The sequence below is a fragment of the Diabrotica undecimpunctata genome, chromosome 6 (assembly GCF_040954645.1).
Source record: "Diabrotica undecimpunctata isolate CICGRU chromosome 6, icDiaUnde3, whole genome shotgun sequence".
Lineage (NCBI taxonomy): Eukaryota > Metazoa > Arthropoda > Insecta > Coleoptera > Chrysomelidae > Diabrotica > Diabrotica undecimpunctata.
In genome coordinates, this window is record NC_092808.1 from 18176628 (window position 1) to 18192002 (window position 15375).

Here is a 15375-nt window from a genome sequence, read left to right on the forward strand (position 1 = left end):
TCAGTAAAACTGCTTGGAAGTGAGTGACAGTGAATCAGAATAAGCAAATCTACTACTATTTACCTATTCACAGTATTTCCTCTGCAGAAAATTTTTAAATTTCAAGGGATTTGCATACAAAAAGAGTACTTATATTATTAGTATATGTATGAAAACAAAAATAAATATTTAGCCTGAATCTCTAGGAGAAGTAAAGGTTTTACGCTACTGAAAATATATTTTTTATTCAATTATAACCAAAACAAAACATTTAAAAAAAAATTAGATCACTTTTTAACCATAATTTCAAAATTAATGTGTACGTTAAGCTGTAATAATGGATTCGAGGTGGTTCAGGCGATCTTAACTACGTCACACTCCTGGGCCAGCTGTCAAATGTCATGCGCAATATCATACCTTGTGTATTCATTGTACCATGCAATACACTGTGAAAATACTTTGATACCATGGTACAATGAATACACATTTGATACTACTAAATGCACTATTCTGGTTTTAAAGCAAAAATTTAACGGTTTAAAGCTTTGTACATGTCTAGAAAATAATGGAAAACTTGAATGTAACAACACAAGACTTTATGCAGATTTGTCGCAGTTGCCTTTCTAGAAATAATTTGTCTCCAATAAACCAAAATAGTATAAACATATTTGATAAAATTGCCGATGTAAAGGTGAGTAGATATAATATGGGTTCAGTTAAAAATTAGTAATTTGTAAAATTAAAGTCATGAGGTGTAATATCACAAAAGTATTAAAATAGCTTCAGAACAATATATCCCATATTTGTTGAGAATTCATGGCCAACTGAGGAAGACAATACAGTGCAGACACAATTATATTTCATACATTGGGCTTTGCTTTATTAGCAAATTCGCAATTTTTTTTCCCATTTTACTATATGTAGCAGTTTTGCAGAATTACATTTTTTAGGACTACTTCTATTATTATTTGAAAATGTATAATATATTATTTTTTAGATAGATCTGAATGAAGAATTGCCAAAACAATTATGTAATGAGTGTCTCACGAAAACAAACAGCATTTCTTCCTTTATACAGACAGTAAAAAATAGTGATGTATATATTCGACAAATATATGAAAGCAGTAAGCAGATCAATTTCTCTCAACAGATTGATGATCATGAATCAGATATTAGTTGTGATGCTGACCAAGATATATTTTCTAAAGATTCTTTTAATGAGGGTATTTTAAGTATATCTGAAAATGGTGAAAATGAAACAGAAACAATAAAAGTTATTTATATTAAAGATGAAAGCAATAAGCAATTCAAATGTAATGACTGTAATAAAACATTTGCTAAAAAGCGTTACTTAAACCAGCATTTAAAAACTCATAGCAAATTAGGTGTATATAACTGTAAAATTTGTTTAAAAAGATTTAACCATTTTTCCAGCCTAAGGAGACATGATAGGATAGTTCATAAAGGAATTAAACCATTTAAATGTGAAGTATGTAATAAGGGTAAGTAGATCTACCATTTAGAACACTGTATATAGTATATTTTACCAGTTTGTAAGTCACTTTGGTATAAATACAGCCAACAAACTGTTTGCCATTTTAGTTTTTTAACAAGGTTGGGAAAAATCATACAAATTATTTATATGAAAATTAAAAACAGTGTTGTGTTATAAAGTGAACGGCTAAATGATGGAATATTATCATTATTTCGAGAACCGTCGAGTTTTGAGGTAAATCCCGAAACAGGTTGATTCTTGTTATAAAATACCCATCTTATAACGTACATGGGGTAAGGATGACGTCACCGGCGTGGGTGTAGTGACGTAGTCGTTAATTTTTTTAAATAGAAATCGGTATAATATGACACCTGATTCAAACGAGAATTTAATTCTCTATTTAACGACATTAACTAAAATATTTTTTTAAGGGTACAAAAACAATTTTTTTTTAATTTAAATTCAACTAAATTACAACTAATGATTTAGTTAATAATGTACTTTAAAGTAACCCAATTATGCATAATAATTATTTTAAATTAAATGTTCGAAAAGCCATCTATCAGTTTCTTGACAATATGCGAATCTACGGACACATTCATCAAGTATATTGAGGATTGACTTCTGGAGTAATTAGACTCATTTCATGCCTAATTCTATATTTCAAGTCTTGTAAGTTTTGGGGTCTATTGACATAAACTTTTGATTTTATGTAACCCCACAGAAAAAAGTCTAGAGGTGTTAGATCTGGCGACCTTGCTGGCCACGATAAAATCTTGTCTTCCGATCCACCTCCTGGGAAAGCAATGATTTAAAAATTGACATACTTCACGTGCGTAATGCGAAGGGGCTCCATCTTGTTGAAACCAGCTATTTTCACTAGGTAAATTTGGATTATTGGCATTTGGATACATGTTAGCAAGGACAGGTACAAGTTAATTTCTCAAAAAAAAATAACATTCTCCTGTTAGATTTTCTTCAAAGAAAAAAGAGCCAATGATTCTGTCATTAATAATCCCTGCCCCTACATTTACTTTCTGAGGATATTGCGTGTGTGACTCAGTCATCCAATGTGGGTTTTCTTGACTCCAATATCTATAATTTTGACGATTCACGGTACCATGTATAAAAAATGTGGCTTCATCAGAAAAAAGGATTTGATTGATGAAATGTGGATTGCGGATACATAAATCCTGCATAATTTCAGAAAATTTAAGCCGGCGATCGGGATCGTCGTTGTTTAATCACTGATGTAGTTGAATTTTGTAGGGATGATATTTTTCTTTTTTTAAAATATGTAATACCGATCGTTGGGAAACTCCATCATATTCACCCATTTGTGTTGAACTACTGTGAGGATTGTCATGTACATTTAATAAAATATCAAGTTTCACATTGTCTTAATTTTAGGACGCCCAGCTTTTGGAATATGTTTAACATGCCCAGTTTCTCCAAATTTTCGGACTATTTTACTTACTGTTGGTTGACTGATTGGTCTGTCTGGATATTTTGCGTTGAATAAATTGCATACCTCTTTCTGTGTTCTTTTTTATCTCTGCATCCGCTAAGAATTAATATTTCTATGCGTTGTGTTTCATTTAGGTGAGCCATAATTTAGTATTCAAAAGTAAAAATTACAATTGACAACTGATGACAATTCACAAAATCAAAACATTTACGTCAATAAATATTACAGTAACTATGCCACTATCACTTGCTTGAATTAACATTTGACAAAAAGTATCAGTGTTTATGAGATAACTTTTTGTGTCCATTATTTTTACTTATTTTTGCTTTTTTAAGTATTTACTTCAGAAAGTCATGGCAGGAACTGATGGATGGCATTTCGAACATTTAATTTAAAATAATTGTTATGTATAATTTGGTTACTTTAAAAGTATATTATGAATTAAATCATTAGTTGAATTTAAATTGAAAAAATTGTTTTTGTAGCCTTAAAAAAATATTTTAGTTAAAAATGTAATGTCGTTAAATAGAGAATTAAATTCTCGTTTAAATGAGGTGTCGCATGATACCGATTTCTATTTAAAAAAATTAACGATTACGTCACTACATCCACACCGGTAACGTCATCCCTACTCCATGTACGTTATAAGATGGGTATTTTATAACAAAAATCGGCCTGTTTCGGGATTTCCCTCAAAACTCGACGTTTCTCGAAATAATAATAATATTCCATAATTGAGCCGTTCACTGTATGTTACAATATTATTCAAATTGTAAAATATATTCTTCAGTTTTAGCAATTATAATTCTAAAACATAATTTATTTTTAAAGAATATGTACAAAGTATATGTGGTATTAATTAAATATATTGAAAAATAATCATAAAATCTTAAAAAGCAGTTTAGTTAAAGCCTATAGTGGCATCCAACTTGTTTATATAAATTATATTCAATGGAATTTACTGGATAAGCCATATAAAATCAGCAAAATTGTAACTTTTCATTCATAATTAAAAACATGTATAGGGATACATGTCTTTAACTATTTGTGTAAAGACTGCCTTAACCTATTTCAAAGACATATGAAAGATTTTTATTGGATATTTTAATAAAAACTTTGCTTACATTTTTAATGTGTTTAAGTTAAATAACTGTAATTTGCTGTTGCTCTTACCTTATAAATACTATATTTTTAGAATTTGGAACTCTTATTAGTAAACAAGAACATTTTAACATTCACACAGGAGAAAGACCATACATGTGCGATATCTGCGGTTCTAGCTTTAAAAAATATTCTACATACTATTCCCATGATATAAGACATAAAATAAAAAGAGGTGAAATCCCCAAGAGTACAAAAATACCGAAAAAATATCCCAGAAAACCACCAAAATATAAAAAAGATGTGAGTTCTGTCAAAAGTTTTGAGAAATGTGAGTTTTGTCAAAAGTCTTTTTCAAGTAAGCGAGCGGTTTCGGTACACAAACTGACTCATTTCGGAGAAAAGTCTTTTTTGTGTACGGAATGTGGTAAAAGTTTCATGAGGAAGAGCTACCTAGACCTACATGTTAGGATCCATACTGGTAAGTATTTTTATTTTTAGTGTAAAGCAATTCTGAAGAATAAGCTACAACTATTTGAGATTAATGAAGTCTTGATCTTCTGAACATATGCAACAATATATTCAACAGATTTATAAATAAAAAACTTAAAAAGTGTACGGAAAATGTACTGGGTGATTAGGGTAACCTAACACTACAATAATGAATTTGGAGGTGCTTCCAGATTGTCTGAAGGATAATTTTGATACCTTTTTGTAATAATTCATTTATTTTCAATCAAAGCTTACTATCATATAGGCTACTTTGATGACTACAGAGCTTTAGGGCTCTACAAGGGTGTGACCAGTGGCGGAGCGTCCTTAGGGACCAGGGGGGTCTGCCCCACCAAAAAATATGTTATATAAATATGTAGATTTTTAGTTATGATTCCATTTTATAACATTTTATATAAATATGCATTAAATAATTGATTTGCTCATGTATATTATCGTTTTCCCTCGTAATACAAAAATAATATATTGCACAATTGCGCACCATACCTCTCTATTAATTGTCACCATTCACTGGACTGGGCCGCATCGAATCGTCCGTGTCCGCGGGTCTCATTCGCCGCGGCCCAACAGTATTTCCTTTACAACCTCGTGGCAATCATGTATCTAGAAACCTAGATCCTTTGAGATAAAGGATGGACTCAGACAAGGGGATGCTCTGGCTTGCCTCCTATTTAATATTGCCTTAGAAAAGGCAGTCCGAGATACACGAATTAGGGACGGCGGTACTGTTTACAATAGATCGATACAAGTCTTAGCATATGCTGATGACATTGACATAATAGGGCGTAGCAAGCGAGATGTTGAGCAATATCTCCTAGAATTGGAAACAGCGGCGAAACAGGTCGGTCTAGTCATCAACGAAGACAAAACCAAGTACATGTTGGTTACAAAGGATCCGATAGCAAATGAGGAACGAGAAACAGTCTTTGGAAGTCATACCTTTGGACGTGTTGACAACTTCACATACCTTGGGTCGCTATTGACTGCTACCAATAAAACAAGCAAGAAATCAAAAGACAAATAAATCTTACAAATAGGGCATACTATGGACTCCAAAAGCATTTCCACTCAAGAAACATTCAAAGAAGAACTAAAATTATTATATACAAAACATTGCTGAGGCCGGCCCTCACATATGGAGCAGAAAGATGGACTCTAACACAGAAAGATGAGAGACTTTTGGGAATATTTGAGCGTAAAATACTCCGCAAAATATTTGGAGCTATAAACGACCAAGGGCAGTGGCGCAGAACATATAATTTTGAATTGTATCAGCTCTTTGATGAGCCAGATGTCATAACGTTCATTAAAACACAGCGACTTAGATGGGCTGGACACATAATACGAATGCCAGAAAATACGATTGCTAAAAAGCTAACCACAGGAACACCTCTAGGAAGAAGAAGCAAAGGCCGACCGCGAATTAGGTGGTTAGATGGAGTTGAAACCGACTTACGGATATTAAAAATCAGAAGATGGCAACATGTTGCCAGAAACCGAACAGAATGGCGACGAATCTTAGAGCAGGCCAAGATCCACAGAGGATTGTCGAGTCAAAGATGATGATGATGGCAATCATGTATCAGCTGTATCGCATTGCTTATGTTTTTCAACTGTCATCAATAATCCTAGGCAGGTCGTGTAAACTGTTTAGGGGCCCGTTTTGGGCAGCCGATCTGTGTAGAATACGCTGTTTCGGTGTGATAACGTTAATTTAAAATGAACAAAGTAGACTATTTATTACAAAACCCTTTTCATATGTTAAGGATAGAGGGAAAGATTGGAATTAAACAATTAGGTGTGTATCAACCATTATTATTTTGTTAGTATTACTTTGTTTTGGTTTGGTAAAAAATCGTGGTTGATAGTGAGTGAAGAAAAACAAAGCTTATTCTGTTTTTATTGTTTATTGTTTAACAGTTAATTATTGTGGACAACTGTAGGTTGTAAAGATCTCAAACATTTAACTGATAGAATTTAAAAAAATGAAGAAAGTGCTCTTCATTTAGAAAATGCATCTAAATTTAAACTATTTGATACTCGCAATATTGCTTTAGTGATGGATTCTGCTCATAAAATTTCAGCTCAGAAACACAATGACAGGGCACAACGAATAGGCACGTATTAAATAAAGTTATTGAATGTTTCAAGTATTGTGGCAGGCATTGAACTAGCATTGAGAGGACACAATGAAGCACAGGAATCAGAAAATCGTGGAAAATTTTTAGATTTATTATCCTTGCTTTGTAATCTTGATAGTGTATTAGAAGAACATTTAAATAGTACATATATAAGGTTGATTATGAAAAATTAATCAAAGATATTAATTCTGTCAGTTTTCTTTCTTTAGAAGCTAATCAAACAACAGACATATCCTGCAAAAGACTATTTGTTATTATTTTGCGATATATTAAGGGTGATAAACCTGTTGAACGGATTTCGTCCTTTGAACGCGTGCTAGATCGAACAGCTTACGGCCTCAGTGAGGTTATAAAAAATGCCTAGAACCTTTCAATATTGGAAAGAATAAATCTAAATTATTGGAATGCTTTGAGAAGATCGAGGAGGAAAATGATTGGGATTATATTACAACGATAGAAGTTTATGGTTTAAAATATTTGCTTCTCAATGCACAATTTCTGTTCTTTCTTTAATTTCTTGAGTTTCTGTTTTCATGAAATATGTTGATATTTTATATCAAACACCACTTCGAAACAACTGTATCCAAAATACGACGAAATATAGGAATGGATCAAGTTGAACCGTTAGCAAAACATAAATAAACATGGCTCTGAAGAAAATCTCACCACCGATGCCAAAGAAGTATGTGATATAGTGGTTAATTACCTTACAGACCGATTTTAACAATCTAAAATATTTGCCAGTTTTTAAATTAGTTACCCAAAAATTTTTCCTATATTCAGATAAGTGTTCCCTTAGTCAGTACTTTTGCGTCAAGTTACAGTCCTTTAATTTGTAAAGATAAATTAAAAATGAACTTTTAGTGATAAATCGCAAAAAATTTTCTTCAAGTATTCCTTTGAAGAATCAGTTTATGAAGTACACAAACTATTACACATTTTATTAACCACCCCAGTTTCCAACAGCGGAATCATAGCGAACTTTCACCACTTTACAAAGAATTAAAATTTTCTTGGGAATACTATGAGCCAGTGAATTCAGTCTGTCTGTTCGATTTATAAGGAAGTACTTAATGAAATTTCTAACTTTAACAATAGAGTCGTCGACATGTTTGCTAGCCAGAAAACCAGACGTTCTCAACTTTTGTACAAGTATTGGGTAAACCAACAATAGTGTAGCATGTCAAAAATAATTAACTGAACCAATAATACTGTCGTTAGTAAAAATATTATTTTAAAAAGTGCTTGTGTAAATCAGTACTAGTGTAATAACTAGAAAAACAATGTTATGATTAGGTTCAAATCAACAAGAATGTAATAACTCGAAATATAGCTATAAAAATTACAAACCTGATTCCGAAATAAAGTGGAAATTCGAAATGATGAGCAAAGCAACACGTGCGTTCTCGATCACTGTTGGTCAACTAAAGATGACATAATATTGTGAGGGGGATGACGACAGTCGGTCAGTTATGAATAATGTCTTGTGGCGCCATCTCTTATTCATTTCTTGCACTATTAAAGCGACAGTTTGATTGACGTGTAAGGAATTGAATTTTACGTGTTATATCAAGTTCAAGATATAGTGTTATGTCGATTTCGAAACATTTTGAGTTGCGACACTATTGTATTATTAGTGCGATATCCAGTATAACGTAGACATAAGACATGTTCAAGATATGTTTAGATTAGAGGGATCATCATATTCCAGTTCAGTAATATTGTTAAAGAGATCAAAAACCATTAAAACTGTCATTAAATAAAATAATTAACTTAATCTAGCATTATTTGTCAACTTATATATATATTTTTATATACTGAATTTTATTACCATTTTAGGTGAAAAACCGCATCATTGCAACGAATGTGGTAAAGATTTTCGACATCCAACAGGTTATAGACATCACTTGCTGATCCATAAAAACAAACGTCCATATAAATGCGACGTATGTGAGAAGAGCTTTGTTCAAATCGGCCATCTAAAGACTCACGTTAAAACCCATACTGGGGAGAAACCATACAAATGTACTTTTTGCGGAAAAGCTTTTGCTCTAAATGGAAATTTAACGGTGCATACTCGAATTCATACAAACGAAAGACCATTCAGGTGTGAGATTTGTTGTTTGGGATTTTTTGATTCTAGTTCTTTGAAGAAACATAAGAGAACGCATGATAGAATTGAAGTTAAAAATGAGGAACCAGGCCAGTAGGTTAAATTTTTTGTTTGTGCTATGCGCGAGGCTCATGTCGTTTTTCTATTGTCAAATACTTCTTTTGTGTCCTTGTTTGTATATACTGTTACTGGTAACAGTACTACTTTTAGGGGGAAGTTATTTTGCTTCTGAATATATGTATAGAGATTTCATCCTTTACCTCACAGAATCTGCATTTTGCCATATCCACTACTTAATTTCAATGTTTTCAGATATATATTTAGGGATTCTACAGTATTCACTGCCTTCCCTCGCTCAACCGTTTCCATCTCTCTCTGTTGTTCCATTCTCCATCGTTTAGTCCTCTCTTACTCATGGCGTCGTCTACTTCGTTCCTCCAGGATTTTCGGGGTCGTCCTCTTTTCCTCCTTCCTATGGGGCTCCATTCGGTTATTCTCTTTATCCATCTGCTGCCGCTAGCTCTTCTTACATGTCCATACCACTTTAGTCTTTTTTGTTCTATATATGTTAGTATGTCTGTTTCTATTGATGTTCTTTGCTTTATTTCGTCATTACTTCTCCTATCCATTCTTGTTACTCTGCAGCATCTTCGCAGGCATTCCATCTCTGTTGCTATTATCTTACTGCTGTTTTTCTTGTTTATGATCCAATTTTCGGCCCCATATGTCATAATACTTCGCACTAATGTTTTATAAATCTGCGTTTTTGTCTTCATATTTAGGTGTCTATCCCACCATACTGAGTTAAGTTGTCGGATTGCTGTTCTTGTTTGTCCTAATCTTTGTGTAATTTCTTCCTCTGTTGTTGCCTTTTTCGTGATTATAAACCCCAGGTATTTGAATTTATCCTTTCCTTTGATTGTTACGTTGTCATCAATCTGTAGATCTTCTATGTCTTCTTCACTTGTAGATAGGTACTCTGTTTTCGCGAGGTTAATATCTAGGCCAGCCTTGGTATATTCTTCTTGTAGTTTCTTCATCATGTAGCTGAGGTCGTCTTGGTCTTGTGCAATCACTACTTGATCGTCTGCAAAACTTAACGTGTATAGGTATTCGTTCCATACCGGTACTCCCATGCCTTCGCATTTTCTTTTCCATGTAGTCAAGGAATGTTGAATAGGGTTAGAGATGTGGAACAACCCTGCAGGAGCCCTTTTGTTGTGGTGAAGTCTCATATGATTCTTGTTCCCATTTTAATGGACACTTTATTTTCTTTATACAGAGCTTTTGTAGCTTCTATGAGTTCCGTCTGTATTTCTAATTTGTACATTGCCTCCCATAGTTCTGACCTTGGTACAGAGTCATACGCCTTTCTCAGATCCACAAATGCCAAGTGTATATCTCTATTTTTTGCTTTTTTCTTTTCCGACAGTTGTTCCAGTGTGTATATGTGGTCTATGCATGATCTTCCTGCCGTGAAGCCTGTCTGATCCTCCCCGATTTTGCCTTTTATCGCTTGCTCTATGTTTTCTCGCAGTATCTTCCCATATAATCTTCCTATTGATGATATTACGCTTATTCCTCTGTAGTTTTCGCATCGTTTTCTATCTCCTTTCTTAAATAGAGATGTCATATATGCCGCCGTCCATTCCTTTGGGAGCTGTTCTCCATTTATGGCTTTCTGAAATATCCATTGTATCATCCGGTGTAATTTTTTTGATCCGTATTTTATAAGCTCAGGTGAGATGCCTCCAGGTCCCGCTGCTTTCTTATTTTTGATTGCTTTTATGGCCCTTCTCATTTCCCTATCTGTTATTTCTATTTCTTGTTGTGGGAATCTGCTTCGTCTTCGCCTGTTTTCTTTTCCAATGAATTGTGGTCTTTGTTCTGTTAATAGTTCCTTGTAGTAGTCCTTCCATTCTTTGTCCTGTATATTTCCCAATTTAATTTTTTCTTTTGAGTTTTGTTTCAATCCTCTCAGTACTTTCCATGACTCCGAAGTTCTTGTACCTCCTATATATGTTTCAATATTTAAGCAGATTCTTTCCCATTCTTCATTCTTTTGCTGTGTTATTTGTTTTTTCACTTCTCTATCTTTTTCTCTATATTCTTTATAAACTTCATCGTTGTTTGTAGTCAGCCATTTTCTGTATAGTTGCTTTTTTTCTTCAATTATTCTTTTTGTTGGTTCATTTATTTCATTATAGTGCTGTTTATTTGTTATATGTTCTTTTTCCCCAAGGGCTTCGAATGCTGCTTGCTTTATACTCGCCTTTATATGCTCGTATATTTCTTCGATGTTGCCGTATCTAAATTCTATTAATTTTTGGTCTAGACGTTGTTGGTATAGTTCTCTTATTGATTGTTCTTGGAGTAGTTCTATATTGTATTGTTTTTCTTGTTATTGTTTTCAGATACTTTCTCAATTTACAAGGGCATATAAGTAGTAATTTTAAAACAAAGTCCTTTTTTGAATAATCCTCCTTACAAAGTGCGGGTAATGGTAGTCACTAAAATATTTACAAAATATTTGGATCCATGCTTTTTTCCGGTCGAGGTCGATACTTTTGGAACTCTCATGGTCGGCTATGGACGGAAGGGTTCTGTAGCTGATGCTCTTCTGGCAAGTTCATTAGCTCTTTTATAATGGTCCAAACCCTGGCTAAAAAAAAAACAAAAGAAAAACATACCTATGGATTTGCAGGATTAGGTGTTTGCGGCTTGGTGTTATTCACTCCACAGATCCCTATTGGCCGAGTGTTTACGCTTAAAAAAACAGAATGTAAATAGTTATAAATAAAATTGTTTTTATTAATCGTTATATTTGTTATTTGGCAATTAATTATCTAAAGAAATTCTTAAAAAAAAATTGTTGTCTACCTATTTTCATTTTTCAAAATAAATGTCTCAAATAAATTGGAATTTCGGTGTGTCAATACTTTTAAGATGCCTTCATGAAACGCAACTGATAGACAGTAAATAATTAAGAATTCAGATAAATAGTGCTGACCAAATTTTAGTCTAGTAAAACAGTTACGGCTGGCTCACTGTAAAGGACCGCATATTACCCATTAAAATGTACGGAGAGCTATCAAATTGGGAACCGTTATTGTTTTGATTTTCTTGTAAACGGCGCCGGCATTTAATTTGCATCTCGTACAATTAGTTAGTAGACAGAGCAGTTACATTAACAGGTTAACTGACAAGGTGATTTTCGTAAAATTTTTCTCTGGCGCAAAAGTGAATATTGTAATAAGGAGACAATAAAATATTATTTTACAAAAGCAGAATAATTTCCACAAAAAAATTAAGAAGTTACCGTTCAAAACTCAAAATCGGCCGATCTGACCGCTTCGGCGCCAGCAGTGGATAATAGCCTCGTACGCCGAGCGGTCACGGGTCAGGTTCAGCAGTTATCTTGAGCTTACGCACTTGTGTTGTAGTACACGTCTTGTGTTGCGTTTTATTACGGTTTTCATACGTTTTTTTAGAGGATTATTGATTGAAAATGCTGCCAAATTCACGTGGTGCATATTTATTACGATTAGCAAGGGAAAAACTACAAGAAAACGGTAAGTTTTTTTGTTATTTACTTGCGCTTGAAAGTCAGGTTAGAATTATTTAGGAAACTGACGAGGAAGGTAACGACTCAGACACATTGGATTCTGAGAAAGTCGTGTATGTACCTTCAAGTTCAGAAGATATTGATTTATCGTCTACTTCAGATGAAGATATTACTCCAAAAAAGAAGGTGCGAAAGATTGAAACTCGTGCTGTTGTACATGAAAACAGATGTCTGGATAACGGGCCGGATATTGAAAATGTTTTGTTTGTAGACCCAATAGACAGTCAAGACAATCAAGTCACTAATGAGCAGCAATTGACGAACCCAGTTGGCAATCACCAATCAGACGAAGATATTACTTACTGCGCGAAAAAATGAAACTAGTGGTGTTATTCACGAAAATCATATGTCTGATAATGAGACGGATATTGAAAATGTTTTGTTGGAAGACCCAGTATACACTCAAGATAATGAAATCACTAATCAGCAACAATGGACGAACCCAGTCGGGAATCACCTTCTTCTTCTTCCTATGCCGTCCCCATTAACGGAGGTTGGCGACCACATTTTTAAAAGCTTCTCTGTCTTTTGCAACGTGAAATAATTCGTCTACAGTCATGTTTGTCCAGTCTTGAATATTTCGCAGCCATGACTTCCTCTTTCTACCTATTCCCTTTTTGCCATCGACTCTACCCTGCATGATGACCTGCAGAAGACTATATTTATTATTTCTCAGTATGTGTCCAAGGTATGCAGTCTTGCGTACTTTTATCGTTCTCAACAATTTTTTGTCTCGACCCATCCTTCTCAGCACTTCCTCATTGGTGACCCTGGCAGTCCATGGAATTCTCAACATTCTCCGGTATATCAAAAGTTCAAAGGCTTCAATCTTCTTAACTATTTGCGCTTTTAATGTCCATGTTTCTACCCCGTACAATAGTTGCGACCAGACGTAACATTCAACAAACCTCAGTCTCAGCGCAGTATTCAGATTTTTGTCACAGAACAATTGCTTAAATTTTAAGAACGCTGCCCTTGCCATTTCTATTCGTACCCGAATCTCTTGGTCTGGATCTAATTCTGTGTTGATGTAAGCTCCCAGATATTTATATTTTGTCACTCTCTCTATTTACTGTCCACCAAGAGTTAGTTGTTTATTATTTATTGGACTCCTTGATACTATCATAAATTTGGTCTTATCTGTGTTGATGTCAAGTCCCATTTGAATGCATTCACTATTTATTGCATCTAGTAAAGTTTGTAGTTCTTCTATACTCTCAGCCATAATTACCGTGTCATCTGCAAATCTCATGGTGTTTATGATTTCTCCACCAATTCTTATTCCCTCTTTTCTTTCCCATAAGGCTTTTCTGAATATGACCTGTGAGTACACGTTGAAAAGCGTCGGAGACAAGACGCATCCTTGCCTAACCCCCCTCGCAATCGGGAATCACCAACAAGTCAAATTTGATAATACTTTCGGTTCTCAATCCAAATTATGCAGCAGCTATTTCTTTAGATGAAGTAACACCGGTTTCCTGTTGTTATGCATTTCTTGACTTCAATATTATCGATTTGATGGTCGACCAAACAAACTTATATGCAACGCAGCAAGTGCTTTCAATAAATGTCTCCACAAAATCAAGGTTACATGACTGGCAACCTACGAATAGGGAAGAAATGTTGAAATTTATTGGCCTACTTGGGTACATGGGCTTAGTTCGAATTCCTTCATTGTCACATTACTGGAGTAAAGAATCTTTATTCCGTAATGATATTGCACCAAGTTCCATGAGCCGAAATCGCTTTGAGCTTTTGCTTAAAATGTGGCACTTTTCTAATAACAACGATTGCGAAGAAGGAGACCGCTTACACAAAAATAGGCCATTGGCGAACTTGTTTATAAAAAAATATCAAGAAATTTATATTTCGGGAGAAGTATTTTGCATCGACGAGAGTATAATCCCGTTTCAAGGCAGACTCGCCATAAAACAATATATACTTCAGAAAAGACACAAATATGGGGTGAAACTATTCAAGCTGTGTTGCGGGAAAGGCTACACTTGGAACTTTCAGATATACGCTGGAAAAGAGAGGGACAGGGGAGCTTCAATTCCTACAAATGTGGTAATGAATCTTTCAAGAAATCTTCTAAATGCAAAGTCGTACAATTACTACCGATAATTTTTATACAAGCCTTGAATTGGCTAACCTTCTTCTAGATAACCGTTCGCATTTGCTGGGAACTTTGAGGGCAAACCGCAGAGGAAACCCTAAAGAGGTTCTAAGTAAAAAACTTAGAAAGGTGAAATTTTTGCTAAAGAAAATGATAGGGGTATTTGTATCAGCAAGTCGCATGATAAGCGTGATGTACTGATTTTATCAACTAAGCATACTGACAGTTCTAAAATTATTGAAAGATTCACGGGCCCTATAAGTAAACCAGAAGCTATAATAAAGTACAATGCTGGTAAAGCTTCAATCAATTTGACCAGATGGCCAGTTATAATTCTGCTTTGCGGCGTTCACTGAAGTGGTATCGCAAGATCGCAATGGAAATCATACTGGGCACAACTATTGTAAATGCGCATATAATTTTCAAAGAACTATCTAATACAAACATTACAATAAGCAAGTTTCGTGAGATTGTTGTCGCAAACTTACTAAAAGGGGGTTTAGAAGCTAATAGACATGCTGACGTCCCACGGCAACCGATTACAAGAAAAAGTATAAAAAAACCATACATTATTGAAAAAGGAAGGAGTGGCCGCTGTTGTAAGAAAATATTGTAGAGGATGCTACGAAAAGAAAGTTAGAGGGGAGATACCCAAAACCAGAGTAAAAAAGGTTACCACGTACTTTACGGACTGCGAAGATCATCCTCATATTTGCCTTCCCTGCTTCAATGCAAAACATTTAAAAGATTAATGCATTACATTCTGTTTAAATTTAAGGATTTATTTACTGGTTATTATTCGGTTTTGATATTATTTTGATTAA

General features: G+C 34.2%; 1 protein-coding gene across 1 annotated transcript; it reads left to right on the top strand.

The window, feature by feature from the left end:
- Positions 1 to 419: 419 nt before the first annotated feature.
- LOC140443231 (uncharacterized) lies at positions 420 to 11626 on the top strand. The gene is made up of 4 exons (XM_072534372.1): positions 420 to 670; positions 977 to 1481; positions 4138 to 4524; positions 8537 to 11626. The coding sequence occupies exons 1-4, from the start codon at positions 545 to 547 to the stop codon at positions 8905 to 8907; spliced, it is 1389 nt and encodes a 462-aa protein (XP_072390473.1). The 5' UTR covers positions 420 to 544; the 3' UTR covers positions 8908 to 11626.
- The last annotated feature ends 3749 nt before the right edge of the window (positions 11627 to 15375 follow it).